At 40.4% G+C, this 17,383-nt stretch overlaps 1 protein-coding gene across 2 annotated transcripts; it reads left to right on the top strand.

Annotated features, from left to right (window-relative positions):
• The first annotated feature begins 5,378 nt into the window (after positions 1-5,378).
• LOC142920202 (speckle-type POZ protein-like) lies at positions 5,379-16,505 on the top strand. Of its 2 annotated transcripts, none has more exons than XM_076062679.1 (9): positions 5,379-5,496; positions 6,061-6,182; positions 6,354-6,505; positions 9,344-9,471; positions 10,254-10,431; positions 11,854-11,909; positions 12,337-12,459; positions 13,483-13,628; positions 13,791-16,505. In XM_076062679.1, the coding sequence occupies exons 1-9, from the start codon at positions 5,419-5,421 to the stop codon at positions 13,822-13,824; spliced, it is 1,017 nt and encodes a 338-aa protein (XP_075918794.1). In that variant the 5' UTR covers positions 5,379-5,418; the 3' UTR covers positions 13,825-16,505. The 2 variants fall into 2 exon arrangements, with proteins under 2 accessions (XP_075918794.1, XP_075918795.1); XM_076062680.1 differs by lacking the exon at positions 5,379-5,496 and adding an exon at positions 5,537-5,635.
• The last annotated feature ends 878 nt before the right edge of the window (positions 16,506-17,383 follow it).

Below are 17,383 nucleotides of genomic sequence, written 5' to 3'. Positions count from 1 at the left end.
ATATTTTTCAGAGTCGCTGACACAGGGCAGCCCTGGCCGAAATTATCTCCATACATATGTAAAATGCAAAGTTGTGATTATGTGTGTCTGTTCAAAATGTTTAGCGTACTTCCCGACATGCAACAAACTTGAAATTTGCCATGTGGGTACTTTCCAGACTGTACACCACGCAAAAATTATTAAAATACACTTTTGTGTTTTTTCGGGGGGGAGGAGGGGGGGGGGAGCTCAATAATGCATTTTTTTTTGCACGGCAAGTGAGCTGTGACGTCAAATCTGTCACGTGACCCACGCATGTGGAAGCGTAACGCATTAGTGTAGTTGTTAGCGCACTGCGCTACGAACCCGGCAACCCGAGTTCAATTCCCGCTCACTGCCACCACCGGTGACGATTATTTCAACCGCTCCTGGGCCTCCCCTAGATCGACTCAACCTAAAACGAGTAATTGTTGTGGTGTGTGAACATCGCCACTGGGGACACAAAGGCGGCCGGGCGTGGTGCTGTCACCCACCCCTTCGTCTGTATATATAAAAGGGAAATTTGTGATTATGTGTCTCTTCGAAATGTTTAGCATACTTCCCGACATGCAACAACTTTAAATTTGCCATGTGGGTAGCTTCCAGACTGTAAACAATGCAAAAAGTATCAAATATACTCTTTGGTTCTATTGGGTAAAGTCACGTAGGTGAAAATAAAATAACAAAAAATCACGACGTTTCGGCCACAACACAAGCGGCCTTCATCAGGTGAAGGGACGAGACTGTCTGGAGGACAGCGCTGGAGTGAGAGAAGCCACGCTTAGATCACGACCTTTAAGCTGTGTGAGAAAAAAAACACAGCGCCTTGAAAAAGGAATTAGCATATAATTTAGCATTGAAATGGCTCATTGAAATAGCTAAGTTAAAGTATACACATCCGCAGAGGTACCCCTTGACAAAGGAATTAGCATAGAATTTAGCATTGAAATAACTGAGTGATTAGCTTGTAACTGGTCACAGAAATAGCTATGTTAAAGTCAGAGCATATTTCACATAAACAAAACGTGCCAATTAGTTACTGCTTCAGCACACTGGTGTATTGGATAGTAAACCCAGAACATTTACCATTAGAGTATGACGTTTAACTGATTATTACAACCAGCTTCATCAGGCGATTTGCCATAATTGTGAAGAAGTATTCCTGTTTCCGTCTTTGAAGTCAACTCAGCCTTAAATGAGTACTTGGTGCAGGGTGTGAACATCGCCACTTGGGAGACAAATGCGGCCGGGCGTGGTGTTTGGCCACCTACCCCATCGTGTGCTGGGCCGGCCTTCATAGGTGTTGGCTCCCAGCGATTGCCCCGAGTCTGTTAAGGCTATGCGGGGGTCTTTGTCTTTGTGTGTATGAGATGCGTGTGTGTGTATGAGATGTGTGTGTGTATGAGATGTGTGTGTGTGTATGAGATGTGTGTGTGTATGAGATGTGTATCAGATACATGTGTATATGAGATGTGTGTGTATGAGATGTGTGTGTGTATGAGGTGTGTGTGTATGAGATGCGTGGGTGTGTATGAGATGTGTGTGTGTATGAGATGTGTGTGCGCGCGCGCGTGTGTGTATGAGATGTATGTGTGTGTGTATGAGATGTGTGTGTATGAGATGTGTGTGTGTATGAGATGCACTGCTGTATAATAATGTACTACTCACTACTGAGTACACAGACAGTCCCCACTGTGTTCACAGCTACCACCCCAACGCACGCATAAACTCAACTCAGTCATTAAAAATGTTAAGTTATGTTTAGCAAACAATAGTCATTGCAACGTTATACTTGAATCTAATAACAAGTTTAAGGCACTGCTGTATAATAATGTACTACTCACTACTAAACACACAGTCCCCACTGTGTTCACAGCTACCACCCCAATGCACACAAACTCAACACACTCACACAGTGCGCTAACCACTGCACCACCGCTCCCCACACACACAGTGCGTTAACCACTGCACCACCGCTCCCCACATACACACAGTGCGCTAACCACTGCACCACCGCTCCCCACACACACACAGTGCGCTAACCACTGCACCACCGCTCCCCACACACACACAGTGCGCTAACCACTGCACCACCGCTCCCCACACACACACAGTGCGCTAACCACTGCACCACCGCTCCCCACACACACACAGTGCGCTAACCACTGCACCACCGCTCCCCACACACACAGTGCGCTAACCACTGCACCACCGCTCCCCACGTCCACCACAACCTGGCACCCGATGATGTATCGATCGGCTCGGCTCACCGTGGTTGCTGCGCCAAGTCACCTGCAGAGAAAATCGATTTAAATTTCGATAACTATACTCGCGCCGATTCCTAATGGGATAACATTAGGAATCGATTATAGTAGAGCTACGGATGTATGAGTCGATTTCCATTGGGAAAACATAGGAATCGATTTATTTGTGGCTTAGGCTAATAAAATCGATTTGCATTGTGATAACATGGGAATCAACAGTGGTCTAAAATGAACCTTCATTAATCGATTCCTACTGTGTAGACGTGGGAATCGACCACGTTAGACGATCACGTGTGTGGGCGTGGTCTCTCAACGTCAATCAACCAGGTAGGCCGTTGACTGGTGGAGAGTTTGGGATCTGATTGATTGATTGATTGCTTCTGTGGACAGGTGTCTTTTATACAGGTAACGAGCTGAGATTAGGAGCACACTCTTAAAGGGAGTGCTCATAATGTCAGCTCGTTACCTGTATAAAAGACACCTGGGAGCCAGAAATCTTTCTGATTGAGAGGGGGTCAAATACTTATTTCCCTCATTAAAATGCAAATCAATTTATAGCATTTTTGACATGCATTTTTCTGGATTTTGTTGTTGTTATTCTATCTCTCACTGTTCAAATAAACCTACCATTAAAATTATATTTCTTAAAATTATATTTCTTTGTCAGTGGGCAAACGTACAAAATCACCAGGGGATCAAATACTTTTTTTCCCTCACTGTAAACCCCAATGATCCGATCGAAATGAGGGATTTTGATCGGATCATTGGGGGGCCACGTGTCACCACCACCCCCCCCCCCCCAAACAGTCATGAGCAGCACCTTCCCACACGCCCTGCCACCGAGAAAAATGTTTCACGTACAAGAGTGAAACTGATATTTTCATTCTCAGCTGAAATTTAGCCAAATGCAATACGCTTGAGAAACCTGGTTTAAAATTACAAGCAAGTTGCCTGAATTTCAAACCCATGGTCTCAGCGGTACAGCTCGGTGCTCTTGGCAGGCTGAGCCAACCGGTCACTTCATCGCAAGCAAACGGAAGCATCAAGGTTGTCAATGCCGTGCGCGTCGTCCTAATGGGTGGCTTGCAACGCTGTGTTGCGAACCCAGTGAACAGAGTTCAATTCCTCCCCACTCACGACCAATAACGGTGCCGAATATTTAAACCGCTTTCCATGGGTCAGCATGGCTTTAAATGAGTACCTGGTGCAGTGTGATCGTGGTGGTGGTTGTGATGGTGGTGATGATCATGGTTGTGATGATGGTGGTGGTGATGGTGTCTCTATGGGTCTCTGTGAGTCCCTGAGCCTCTATGGGTGTCTACGAGTCTCAGTCACTCTGGGTCTATATGGGTCTCTATGAGTCTCTACGGGTCTCTACGGGTCTCTGTGTGTCCCTGTGGGTCTCTGTGAGTCTCTGTGTGTCTGTTGGTCTCTGTGTGTCTCTGTGGGTGTCTCTGGGTCTCTGTGTGTCTCTGTCGGTCTCTGTGAGTCTCTGTGGGTCTCTGTGTGTCTCTGTCGGTCTCTGTGTGTCCCTGTGGGTCTCTGTGGGTCTCTGGTGGCTGGGCCTGCTGTTGGCCACCCACTGCTCGTGTGCTGTGCCAGCCTTCATAGACGCTGCTACTCACCAACAGCAATTGCCTCAACAGTCTGTTATTTCAAGTTTCATTTAAAGTTTTCATGTATTAGGTATAGCCCTGTGACATGGGAATCAATAGTGGTCACCCACCTAAGTTCATTATAAACGTGGGAGCGTTATACGCATTAGTTCGCTATCACGACATACAGTACCCTGGTGTCTACAAACTAAGTTGCCTCTGTGGTAGTAGTTACATTGGAGAAACCAAACGCCATGTCTCAGACCGCATTCGTGAACACAAAGCAGACCTTAAACACGGTAGGACCAACACCTCGGCCATGGCAGATCACTGTTATAATTCAGTAGGCTCACATGACATTGACTTCTCCAAGACAGAGGTCCTTTGCAATCCATCTGGCTGCCATGAGAGATTTGTTCATGAGGCTATCCACATATACAAACACAGAGACAATTTCAACCGAGAAGATGGACTCTGGCTTAGCAATCATTGGAAGGATTTGATAAACCATTTCAGGTCTTAATTGATTGTTCATGCTTACGGTGGCTTTCAGACAGCATAAATTAATTTTTCGTCTCCCCCCTCCTCTTTTCAGAACATAGATGGACTCTTGATTTAAAGCTTTAGTGACTGCAGTAATTCATATTCTTAGCTCTTTCGGTAAAGTCACGTTGAAGGGAAACAATAAAACAATAAAATATATATAAAACACAATATATATTTTATTGTTTCCCTTCAATGTGACTTTACCGAAAGAGCTAAGAATATGAATTACTGCAGTAACGAAAGCTTTAAATCAAAACATCAACAGGCTGATGTGCCACATCTCCTCCTTCAAGAAGTCTCACAGCCCTGCGATGTTGTGTCCACACAACCCAAACTACGGAGTGCCTGGTGGTAAACCGCTGTGCTGTAGCCTGCCCCCCTCCAGTGGAGGAGGAACAGTAAAACCTCGCTGATGCTCTCCTGAAGCACTCCTGTGCGCAACAATCATTGAGACTAGTTGCACGTGCATCGATTGTAAAACCCCGTTCCGTTTCAGGAAGTGGGGACAGTTGGTGCCGTGTGCTCGTTTCACGTCGGGGTGCCACTAAAGGCGCAGGTCCCACTCCTGAGTGATCGGTTACGCGACGCTCTTTTGCACGAATAATCAATCTCTTGCAATTATATTTAATTATTTAAATCTTTCGTGACTGCAGCGATTCATATTCTTTGTTCTTTCGGTAAAGTCACCACGTAGAAGGGAAACAATAAAATAAAAAATATATAAAACAATAAAATTCTTACGACGTTTCGACCGCAACACAAGCAATCATCGTCAGGTGTGAAAACCACAGCAAGAACATTTAACTCGTAATCTCGCAGTCACTTACATGTTAATATCGCCTGATGATGTCACTTACATGTTAATATCGCCTGATGATGTCACTTACCTCTTAATGTCGCCTGATGATGTCACTTCCTGCTTAAAGTCGCCTCATGATGTCACTTCCCTCTTAATGTCACCTGATGATGTCACTTCCCTCGCATTCAATGCAAACATGTCCAGGGCCCCGAGCCCCCCACCTCCGTCTGAAATGTCCAATGCGCCCATCGCAGAAAGCTGGTGCTACACACAGGTACTTGTTCCCCTGTGGCCAATCACATTCAACGGGTCTCCGTCTTGTGCCGGTCAAAGTATGCGGATGGCTAATGCATTTAACTTTTACACGTTTTTTGTTCATCGCAAAGCCATACAAAATGGTTTCATAATTATGTGTAAGTGCAATTATGGATTGTCATTGTACAGGCTATTTTTGTACATCAGATTGCAAAGTTCATAGAATTGCACTAACAACATTATACTAGTTAATTGTCTCTGATTTTGACTGGTAGTGTATTTTTACAAAAGGGACAGCAGTTTTTATCAAATAAAAAAAATAAAAAGGCCTTTCATTGCACACTCTAATCTATGACATGTTGAGACTTGTTGTGTTAATGCTGTGCAGTAATGAACATGCAAGGTAATCCCAGAACACTAATAAGACCCTTTCATTTACAGTAATGTTTCTTTCCTTATAGACAGTTTGTGTTTTTGAGCACAATATTCAGATGTGTGGGTGAAATACTTGAGGGTTTGTCAATGGTCATGTATTTATGGTAATGAATGAGCTTTATAGCTGTTATGTGCTCGTGTATTTCAGGTTAAGGTGGTAAAGTTCTCATATATGTGGACCATCAACAATTTCAGCTTCTGTCTTGAAGAAATGGGCCAAGTTCTCAAGAGTTCTACATTTTCAGCAGGCACCAATGATACATTGAAATGGTACAGTAAATTCTGGCTATTTTATGACATTAAAAAAATCACAATGCTCACGGAGGTGCTTTACTAGAACAATTTTGCATAGTGCATGTTTTAGTTCATACTATATTGTTTTAGTAATGTAGTCTGCGCGTACATACACACCTAATATGTCTTGTTTATATGTTCAATCAGGTGCCTACGCATAAACCCCAAGGGTTTTGACGAAGAGAGCAAAGATTACCTATCGTTGTACTTGTTATTGGTCAGCTGTCCCAAGAGTGAAGTCTACGCCAAGTTCAAGGTTTCTATTCTTAATGCCAAGGGAGAGGAAACCAAGGCTATGGGTGAAACTACTTGTATTTAAGTATCAATTCACGTCATATGTGTATTTGGTAACAGGATTATATCATAATCAGCCATTATTTATCGACTGCTTGAAACATTTTATAAACCTTACGAACACCATCCCTCATCCTTCACATGAGCTGATCTAATATCTCCTTGTCTACGTTTGACATCGTCTTGGGCATGTACTCTACTTTTCTTCCCATTCGACCACTAGTCTCATCCATCAACCATCCCATTTAGCGATGTGTCCTGTCCAAGCCCAATCTATATTTACAACAGTGAATATGATGTCTCTAATTTGCCGTTTTGATTTGACCAACGTGTTCCTCTTTCAGTTTCTCACTGTAATTCTCAACATACTTCTCTCCACGCTTTGTGTACTTTTTAGTTTTGTTCCATTTGTCAGTGTTTCTATTTGTAATCAGTGTTTCATAGTAGGTAATATGCACTAGATTGGAATCTTTCATCCTGTAGCACATTGCAACTTTTCATTATCAAATTCATATTCCAAAAGTGCTCTTGATCCTGTTCCACCTTCAGAAGTTGCCATTATGCATATTTTTTGTGTTTTCCATGATATTGACCCTCCAATAATATTTTTATTTTGCATAGTGTACCTGGACATTGTCATTCACGGACATTTCTTTTCCTAGTTTTACAATCTTCACCATGTGTTATTCCATTGTAATTTATCAAGTGACGGCTTTATTTTTTCTGCTTGCACTCACTGTTTATTACAACTTCATTATTTTTGTTTGTATTCTCATCCATTTTTTCATTCATTTCTGGTGGTTTTACAAAGGTTGGCATTTTCATCCCATTTCACACTTCTCCTTTACCTTGCTTTAGTGGTTCATATTGTTTGTTTTATAATTGCCTTATTACTTTCAGGATACTCTTTCAATGCGAGATAACTATTTTAAGTGGTGACATCCATACATTTACTGTGCTTTGCTAAGGCTATTAACATTTCTCTGAGAGTCTAAATCTATCTTTTTGTTTTAAACTTTCATGTTTTTTTCTTAGTATTTGCTTTGGTGTTGTCTTTGGTAATGTTAACATGTAACTCACGTCACACAACCATGTTTACAAAGACAAGCATTATTAATACACAAACACATTCACCTAATCCATATGAACTATATCTTCATACACTTAAATCCAGGTCTGATTTTCATCTACCTTGAAGTTAAAAGCTAAACTGAACTATTTTTATCTTACCAGGCAAGGCCCACTGAGCTACAGTGTGGGAAAAAAGTATTTGATGCCCTGCTGATTTTATACGTTTGCCCACTAACAAAGAAATGATCAGTATATAATTTTCATGGTAGGTTTATTTGAACAGTGAGAAACAGAATAACAACAACAAAATCCAGAAAAACGCATGTCAAAAATTGTATAAATTGATTGGCATTTTAATGAGGGAAATAAGTATTTGACTCCCTCTCAATCAGAAAGATTTCTGGCTCCCAGGTGTCTTTTATACAGGTAACGAGCTGAGATTAAGAGCACACTCTTAAAGGGAGTGCTCCTAATCTCAGCTTACCTGTATAACAGACACCTTTCCACAGAAGCAATCAATCAGATTCCAAACTCTCCACCATGGCCAAGACCAAAGAGCTCTCCAAGGATGGCAGGGACAAGATTGTAGACCTACACATGGCTGGAATGGGCTACAAGACCATTGCCAAGCAGCTTGGTGAGAAGGTGACAACAGTTGGTGCGATTATTCGCAAATGGAAGAAACACAAAAGAACTGTCAATCTCCCTCGGTCTGGGGCCCCATGCAAGATCTCACCTCGTGGGGTTGCAATGATCATGAGAACGGTGAGGAATCAGCCCAGAACTACACAGGAGGATCTTGTCAATGATCTCAATGCGGGGCCATGTGAGAACCTCCTTCCCTCAGCCAGGGCATTGAAAATAGGTCGTGTATGGGTATTCCAGCATGACAATAACCCAAAACACACGGCCAAGGCAACAAAGGAGTGGCTCAAGAAAAAGCACATTAAGGTCCTGGAGTGGCCTAGCCAGTCTCCAGACCTTAATCCCATAGAAAATATGTGGAGGGAGCTGAAGGTTTGAGTTGCCAAACGTCAGCCTTGAAACCTTAATGACTTGGAGAAGATCTGCAAAGAGGAGTGGGACAAAATCCCTCCTGAGATGTGTGCAAACCAGGTGGCCAACTACAAGAAACGTCTGACCTCTGTGATTGCCAACAAGGGTTTTGCCACCAAGTACTAGGTCATGTTTTGCAGAGGGGTAAAATATTTATTTCCCTCATTAAAATGCAAATCAATTTATAACATTTTTGACATGCATTTTTCTGGATTTTGTTGTTATTCTGTCTCTCACTGTTCAAATAAACCTATCATTAAAATGATAGACTGATCATTTCTTTGTCAGTGGGCAAACGTACAAAATCAGCAGGGGATCAAATACTTTTTTTTCCTCACTGTACATAGCTCTTTTTCAGAAGTGCCCTGGCCACAAACAATAGCCTAACGAGATGGCTTATTGTGTGGAAATGCATAGCAGCCAAATACTCTGGATTTTTATAAATATGGAGGGAAAAACCGGAAGACCTGGATAAAAATACATGCAAGCACAAGGAGAACATGCAGACTCCAAATATACAGGCATCAGGGTTGAGATCGAACCCATGACCTATATACCAGGCGAGGTAGTTGACTGCCACCGTGGTGCAGGGCTTTAGAATACATTGCTATCTTTACATTTTGAAAATATAATGAAGTTTTTTTTCCCATTACATGAAATTACCACAGTTTATTGTAAGAACTGGTGAGTATTGTTTGAAACCTATTTTTTTACAGAGACCCCGCGAGCATACCGCTTTGTCCAAGGAAAAGACTGGGGATTTAAAAAATTCATTCGAAGAGATTGTTTGCTTGATGAATCTAATAGCTTGCTTCCAGATAACAAACTGACACTCTTTGGTGAAGTAAGTATGACATGCTGCGGCTAATGTGTAATTTTCTATTTTATTCATTACAATTGCACAGTTGGAGTCAATATTCTACTTAATTGAAGATTGTAATAATTACTTTCCCTGTTCCATACAAGGAAATTGTTAACATGAGTTTTCCAAGCACTTTTTTCCTCCACTGGTGCTAGAGTTAACATAGCACAACAATTAAATAATCAAGCGTATTTTTTTTAGGTTTTCTCCCTCTGGATAGTGTTTATATTTAAACCTTGACATTTTTATAAACTAGAATGTCAGGTATTACATAAAGTGTTTTGTTTAAATGTCGCCACATGAATTCCTTTTCCTATTCTCGGACATCAGCCAGTTTGATGTAAATGTTTATTGTCCTTGGGGGGGTCCTTTTAATCACCAGATTTAATTTTTTTACCTTTAAAATCCTTTACAAAATACAAGCATTTTTGATAATGAAAGGAAGCACATCAAGGAGGGCTGTTCACTTCCTCTGTTGTTGTGCAGAACCCATAATTAGGGGCCTCACTACCTGTTAAAACTGTTTATACAGTGTAAAATAACTTGACAAAAATATAGAATGAAAATTGATTAATATGAAAAACATTTCACGGACCACTATTTTGGCATTATTCACAACACTTGTTCTGATATAGGATGTTTGTGCAGATTTGCTTGCTTGATTGAACCAAAGCCTACATCTTCATGCAAAATGTAAAGTTAAGTGAGGATTTGTAAAAAAAAATCATCAAATGCCTTCTCAAAGCTGGTTGATGTTTATGCAGGTTAGTGTGGGGCAGGATTCCGTGAACATTTCTGGTCAATCCAGCATGAGTACATTCAAAGTACCAGATTGCCGGCTGGCAGTTGACTTCGGGGAGATCTGGGACAATTCCCGCTTCACTGACTGCCTGCTTCGTGTTGGTGGCCAGGAGTTTAAAGCCCACAAGGCCGTATTGGCAGGTCTGTGCCACAACAAGCAACACATGCGTCGTTTAGTGTACAATAGAACCATATAATTAATAATACTGTAATTAGTTTGGGGTAATCAACTACAGCCATTTCCTGTTTTACACTGAATTTTATTAACTAACACTGGCAAATGCTTACGTCAATTTGTAATGCTTTTTGTTAAAGGATACATCAGTAAATATGTGTAATGAATTCAACTGAGTCACAGACGCACTTCTTCAACCAACACACGGGGTACTACCCCTTAACACATGAACAACCTATGGTGGTGGACCACCAGGCTATCTACACTAATTACACGGGAATTAGCTACGGCGGACCGGACCCTGGCCGGGGTCCGGGTCCACGTGTTGGTGACTCTTGTAGGACGTAGATTCTTAAGGATGAACAACAGCAGCCGGTCCCTCTCAGGGACCCGGCTTTTATCCTCTGTGGCGGGGGTGGCTCCGCCCTTAGCCACGACCATCTTCTGGAATCCTCTAGCGGGTTCCCGGCCCTGACACGTGACCACCCCTAGCCCCCACCTGGGGGCCCTGTGTACACTTTACCGGTCACGTGTCCTTCGGGGTCAAGTGCCATGGCCCTTGGTAACCCCATTCCCATGGCCAGCACTCTCACACCCTATCCTGTAGGGGTCGGCACCGCACGCAGAGCGTGGTGCCACTCAGCACTGTCAGACAGCGCTCACCATGCCCCTCTCGGGCCGGTACTGCACCGACATCCACGTGGTGCCCTCGATGTTAATACGATGTTAATACATCGCACGCCGTGCCTCTCTATAGCTGCCATTACACAATGACATTCGCGATGTCACTACATATATATAAATGTAATATTGTATTATGTGAGAGATAAACATATTTAATAATCCTGTTGCTAAAGTTTTTATTCCGTTTTTATTTACTTCACTATATCATCGTTGTGCAGGAATTAATTTTACACAATGCAATTATGGTGTAGGTTTTGAGCCTCTAATTTGGACATTTATTTGCGTCCATGTTTGACAAATCTGTAATGGATATGCCATATGAAATAAAATATGGATCTGGATTGTACCTCTTTTGTATCTAGATTATTTGATCTCTAGATATAACATCTAAATGTGTCTGTACCACATTTCGGTGTTTTTCCAATTAACTGTACAGTAAAACCTTGAATTGCGAGTAACTTGGTCTGCAAGTGTTTTGCAAGACGAGCCAAATTTTTTAATAAATATTAATTTGATAAACGAGTGAGGTTTTGCAATACGAGTAGTACGTATACACTTTGTCTGCCGAGCGTCACGTGATCACAACTGATATACGAGTGCTTTGATATACGAGTGCTTTGGATTACAAACATGTTTCCGGAACAAATTATTCTCGCAATCCAAGGTTTTACTGTATTTGTTAACAGTTGCTTTACCTTTTTCAGGTCGGTCACTTGTTTTTAATGCTATGTTTGAACATGAAATGGAAGAGAGCAAAAAGGTATCTTTAAATGTAATCTTAATACAGCACATTAATACTGTGATCATACATTTCCAAGGTGCATTTGTCACAATGGATCGGTTGATAAGTATCTCTTGAGAGTGCTGTCAAATGTTGAACTATTACCCTAGTAACTCTTTTGGCGCATTGCACATTTATTATCAAAAAGTATTCATTCCAAGGGAATGTTAGATTGTATTTTATAGCTATTTTTTATACAACATTTCACAGAAGGCCATTGCATGTGTGTCAAGAATGGATTTATTACGCGCAATAAATAGTCATCGGCAAGTTGAATACAACTTGAATGGAGCCACTTTACATGTGTTGTGTAGATATAAAGGATGTTTATTTAATTTAATGCTATATTTTCGTCTCCCAATATATGCTGAAGTTAATTTGAATATATTGTGTTGCTACCTTGCAGAATCGAGTGGAGATTAATGATGTGGAGCCTGACGTGTTCAAGGAAATGATGAGTTTTGTCTATACGGGAAGGGCTCCAAACCTGGAGAAGATGGCTGATGAGCTGCTGGCCGCTGCTGACAAGGTTACACGCTTAAAATATTAACATGAGATCGCACCACCTTGTGATGTATCGGTATGCAGTTGTAGGTCGCAAGTGAAATTAAAACAGCATTTAGGTATTTTCTAAAGCCCGTGTCACAAATAATATGAATAGCAAATGTATATGATGTAGACGTTCACATTCGTGCTTTCAGGTTTTGGAATTGATGTCCTGCGAGATGATTGAATTTTCAACAAAAAATATAAATTGTCATGCAATTTCACAATTGAATTGAATGTCAAACTGGTATTAGTCCATGCTAGAGGCTAGTACGTGTGCATTGAAGTGCATTCACATGCAGCATTTTTATCCTAAGTGCAACCATTTGGCTGTGTGTTCTTGTTTTGAGGGTTTTTTGTTAATCACATTAACAATTGATACAATTAGTAATAAAATAAAGGGAAGTGTTTTAAAAGATTGTTTGATGTGGCATGGCTGTATAGAAATAAATTGGAACAAATATACTTTTATTAAGGAAACGGATATCCTGCTGTTCCTGAAGATCTGCCAGATAATCAGTTAAGAGTCATTACTCTCCCTTCTGGAACATCATATTCAATAGTTCATAAAGCGATTGTAATGAAAAAAGAATACAAATCGTATAAAGTCGCATGTTCAAGCTTTGTTCATTAAAGTTTAATATTCTGCTAAAGTTTAAATATGGTGGCTTGCAGTTGCATTGTTTATCAGCTTAACAACCAAACTCTTTAAGCTCTTGGAAAACAACATCTCACCTCCTTTGTAATTTGCATGACTTTGTAACCAATATAATAAAGTTTAGGACAAGGACGCCTAATTATAGTAGAGATCAATAAATACATGACTTAAAACATAAATATGCTGAAAGGTTGATGCCATGTTTTAAGAAAATTCTCAAACATTTGACTGCTGTATACTGCGTTTATAAAGTAGTTCATGGGGTGAGGGAATGTTATACAAGCGAAATAGGTAGAGAAAATAGTGTTCTTAATACTGAAATTGCACTTTGTTTTTACTTTTCTCAAGTATGCATTAGAGAGGTTGAAGGTGATGTGCGAGGAGGCACTATGCACAAACTTGTCGGTGGAAAATGTTGCAGAGACTTTGATCTTGGCCGATTTGCACAGTGCAGAGCAGTTGAAGGCCCGGGCCATTGACTTCATAATAAACAGGCAAGTCTAGTGAGAGTGTGACTGTCACTGAGCTGCGTAACATTGATGATGCTTACATGGCAATTTGCATTACAGTCCCTTTTAATTGAGACTAACCGTTTGCCCCAATCCTTATAGACACTGCTTATTAGGAGCTCGCTTAACCCTGACTTGTACTTGCAGTCATGCGATGGACGTAATGGAGACGGCGGGCTGAAAGTCCATGGTTCTGTCTCGCCCTCACCTGGTTGCGGATGCTTTCCGTGCCTTGGCCACGGCCCAGTCTCCACAGCTGGGACCTCCATGCAAGCGTCTCAAACAGACTTAACGGTGGCAGGCAAAGAACATCTATGACCAGGAAAACTTGGGCTGCACGGTGCGGTTATTTACCTGTGGCCTCCATGCAAACAACCGTGAAGACTTTGCATCTGACTACCAACTTTCCTCTGCTTTGAAAATAATGTTAATTTAAGCAAATATGTTTACTTTCACAAAAAGGTGGCCAAATTAACTTTACCATGTAATATAGTGCTACATCTATACATCTACAACTCTATAAACAAGTACATATGTAGAAAAAATGGAAAACTACAACCTAATAAACACCACGACATATCCCAATTGAGAGAGTGTAAAATAAAACGTTCGATGTGATTGTCCCTAGGTGGTAGGACAATTTGGTTCAATTGTTTAGTTAAGCAAAAACAGAATGGTCTAAAACCCTGCAATGTCTACCTTAACATGAAGGATGAGTATTCGTCCAGTGTCTGTGTACTCAAGGTTACAGATAGTGGTATAGGGAACAACCAGTTCTGAAAGATAAGAATGTGCCAAGCCATATAAGGCCTTAATTCAAGAGGTAAACTTTTCAGATTGATTTTTCATTGCACAGACAGCTTATGCATTGACTAGAACAGGAGTACTATGATTGCCGAGTTTGAAGACTGACAAAGATAATATTGCAGTCGTGTATCCTGCGTATAACAAAGCATGGATGGAGTGCGCGGTGTAAGAAAAGGCAAGGCACAGCATCAATTTGGCCATGTTACGCAGTTGATAACATTTCACTTTTTTGCTTGTATGGGCTTTCATGTATGACCCAAAGATTTTTGACTTACAACAAAAGTAAATCTTACTTCCATCAATTTAGTAGTTTGTTTTCACGGAAACAAGATGTGCTGTTTTCTAAGTTTTGTTTCGTATTATATTGTAATGATTTGTTTTTATTATGAATTTCATCTATTACCAACTCGTAGCATCATGTCAACCCAGAGTTTTACGTGATTGGAAGGACCATAATTTTTGCATCAGTGCTGTTTTACGTAACCTCTCACTTAAAATTAAATTGTACATAAAATTGCATAAGCTTTGAAGGATTACACACATAGATTTGGAAGCACAGATTTAAATAATATTCAAAGCTGCAGGATATAATATGAAAGTACAACAAATGAGCAGTGTCATGGATTTGAGTCGATTTGAAGAATATTACAATCTAATGCAATGTGTTGGGATATGAACAAATGCAAACGACGAGAATGTTGGAGGTTTTTTACGTGTTAAACGTACAAAACAAGTTGGATAATACATGCAAAATTAAGGATAGCCAGTGTTGTAAGCAGTCTATTTATTTTGTTATTTGTTTAATATTTTAGTTTCGTCCTTATATATATTTGATGCTAAAGATGTATATGGTACATTGCACTCTACCTATTCAATTAAAAACTGATTAGGTGATTCGGGGAAGTTATTTGTTGTCATGGTGAGAGTTAAAGCATTGAAATCTGATTGGGGTTCTAATCTGCAGCAAGTCTATGCTGTCATAAGTGAGTGTGACAAAAAAGCTTAGCAGAGTGCAGCCAGTGCAGTGCGGTGGACTAATTGACCTCTGAAATGTATCAGGCAGTTACCGATAATGTACTCTTCAAATTGTTGCCTTGTATGACTTCCGAAATTGAAAACACTTTGCGCCAAATGTAAATGTTTATTGGAAAATGGATATACTGTAACTGCCAAAAAATATATATAATTGCAGAAATAATAATATGGTCTTTGTAAAAAGTGTGTGTTTTGAAAAAGTGTGATTGCATGCAAGACAGTTTTGGGTTCTTCCCACGAGTTTTTTTGCATATTCAGAGATGAAAAATGTTAATTGGTTAAATTAAAAATTTTTGCTACAATTGTAATACAAAAATATAAACTTGAAGCTAGAAATGCTTTATAGTGCCCCAATGTTTGACCTTTTTATCTTTTTCCATTACAGATAATACTGTTTTGGATGTAATATAAATGTTTTGTAAGGCCCTTTTACAATGAATTGTCAGCAGATGATTGGAATTGCAAAATGAACCATTCTTGTATATTACGTGTTTTCTAAATTGATTTGCATTATAAATGGCAATATAAACCCTTTTCATGTGGTAAATATATTACCGTTATCTGATCTCTTCTAGAAATCAGTATTTGGATATAAGAAAAAAAGCTGCTTTTAGCTCTGCACCACTTATTCCACATTTTTTTCATTAAAGTTGTTTTTGATAATGTTAATATTTTCATTTATGACATTTTGCAGTGTTACACTTTTTTTCGGTAAAGTCTCGTCGAAAGAAATTACTACACGACTTTACCCGAAAGAACCAAAGAGTCATTCCTGCAGTCACGAAAGCTTTGAATCTATTTTGCTGTGTATTTAAAAGTTGAAAAAACATGAATGTACCTGGAAATATGTCCAGTTTAAGTTGTCATGTTCTTTACTCTGGGAATGTTACAGATATGTGGATATGTCAAATTTCAATTGACACCCAACAACAACATTTTAACAAGTTGTATTTTGGAGCCTTGCCACTTTTAAAGGCATGTTTACCATGTGTTGATAAACAGTTCACTGGAGAATTGTAATGTGTTCACTGTTCATCATTTACAGCGTTTTGTCAACCCACTGCTTAAACGAAGGCCTCACCACACCATGTCGGTCATTCTTCACCCACTGATGTTAACTGTGGCTGGGAATTTAACTGGTTGTTTCGTCAGTTTCCTAGTGCCACCACTCCATTCAATTACATCCTGTTTAATGTGTATTATAAGTGGCATTCTTACTCTTCGGTTCTATTCGGTAAAGTCACGTAGGTAAAAAAATTAAAACAACAAAAATCACGACGTTTCGGCCACAACACAAGCGGCCTTCATCAGGTGAAGGGACCAACCTGTCCAGCGGGCAGCGTTGGAGTGAAGAAAGCCAAGCGCTGGTCGCCTCCCTTTAAGCTGTGAGGGGGCAAACAGCAAACGCTCTGACAAAGGAAATTAGCATGAAACGCACCACTGACAAAGCTTGGAATTAGCACAAGATGATAATACACCACCCTGGGAGTTTGGAATACCACTATGCATGTTGTTGTTGTTGCGTTGCAACATGTTGTTGTTGCGTTGCAACAACAACATGCATAAATACAAACTGACAATTTCATCCTTGCAGTCACGAAAGCTTCAAATCTAGAAGTCGCATTCTATTTTTGGTGATCATACGTTCAGTATTTTCTGCTGAACTGAGTGTTGGATTTATTCATTTTAAATGTACTTTTTGCTTGGTTACATTTTGCTCAGGTAACAGCTCGCATTTGCGGTAACTGGTGCCATACATCAATGTCTTGTCTGGCATTAGACACGTCTGTACGAACAGTGTTTTCATTAGCCTCCATTTATCAGTTAGGGGAACAACTAAGCTCGAAGGGGCAGTACGTGTCGTTCTGGTCACTCAACACGACGTGTACTGTTCACGG

This window comes from Petromyzon marinus, unplaced genomic scaffold (genome assembly GCF_048934315.1).
Source record: "Petromyzon marinus isolate PM22_M1 ecotype Great Lakes invasive population unplaced genomic scaffold, UKy_Petmar_22M1.pri1.0 PM_G_Scaffold_7, whole genome shotgun sequence".
In the NCBI taxonomy this organism is placed as follows: domain Eukaryota; kingdom Metazoa; phylum Chordata; class Hyperoartia; order Petromyzontiformes; family Petromyzontidae; genus Petromyzon; species Petromyzon marinus.
This window is presented reverse-complemented; position numbering and strand designations above follow the sequence as displayed.

Coding starts and splice junctions, on each gene's coding strand:
- LOC142920202 (XM_076062679.1), top strand. CDS start 5,419: ATGTCCAGGGCCCCGAGCCCCCCACCTCCGTCTGAAATGTCCAATGCG. Junction 11,910..12,336: donor AAATGGAAGAGAGCAAAAAG/GTATCTTTAAAT, acceptor GCTACCTTGCAG/AATCGAGTGGAGATTAATGA. Junction 13,629..13,790: donor ATTGACTTCATAATAAACAG/GCAAGTCTAGTG, acceptor TTGTACTTGCAG/TCATGCGATGGACGTAATGG.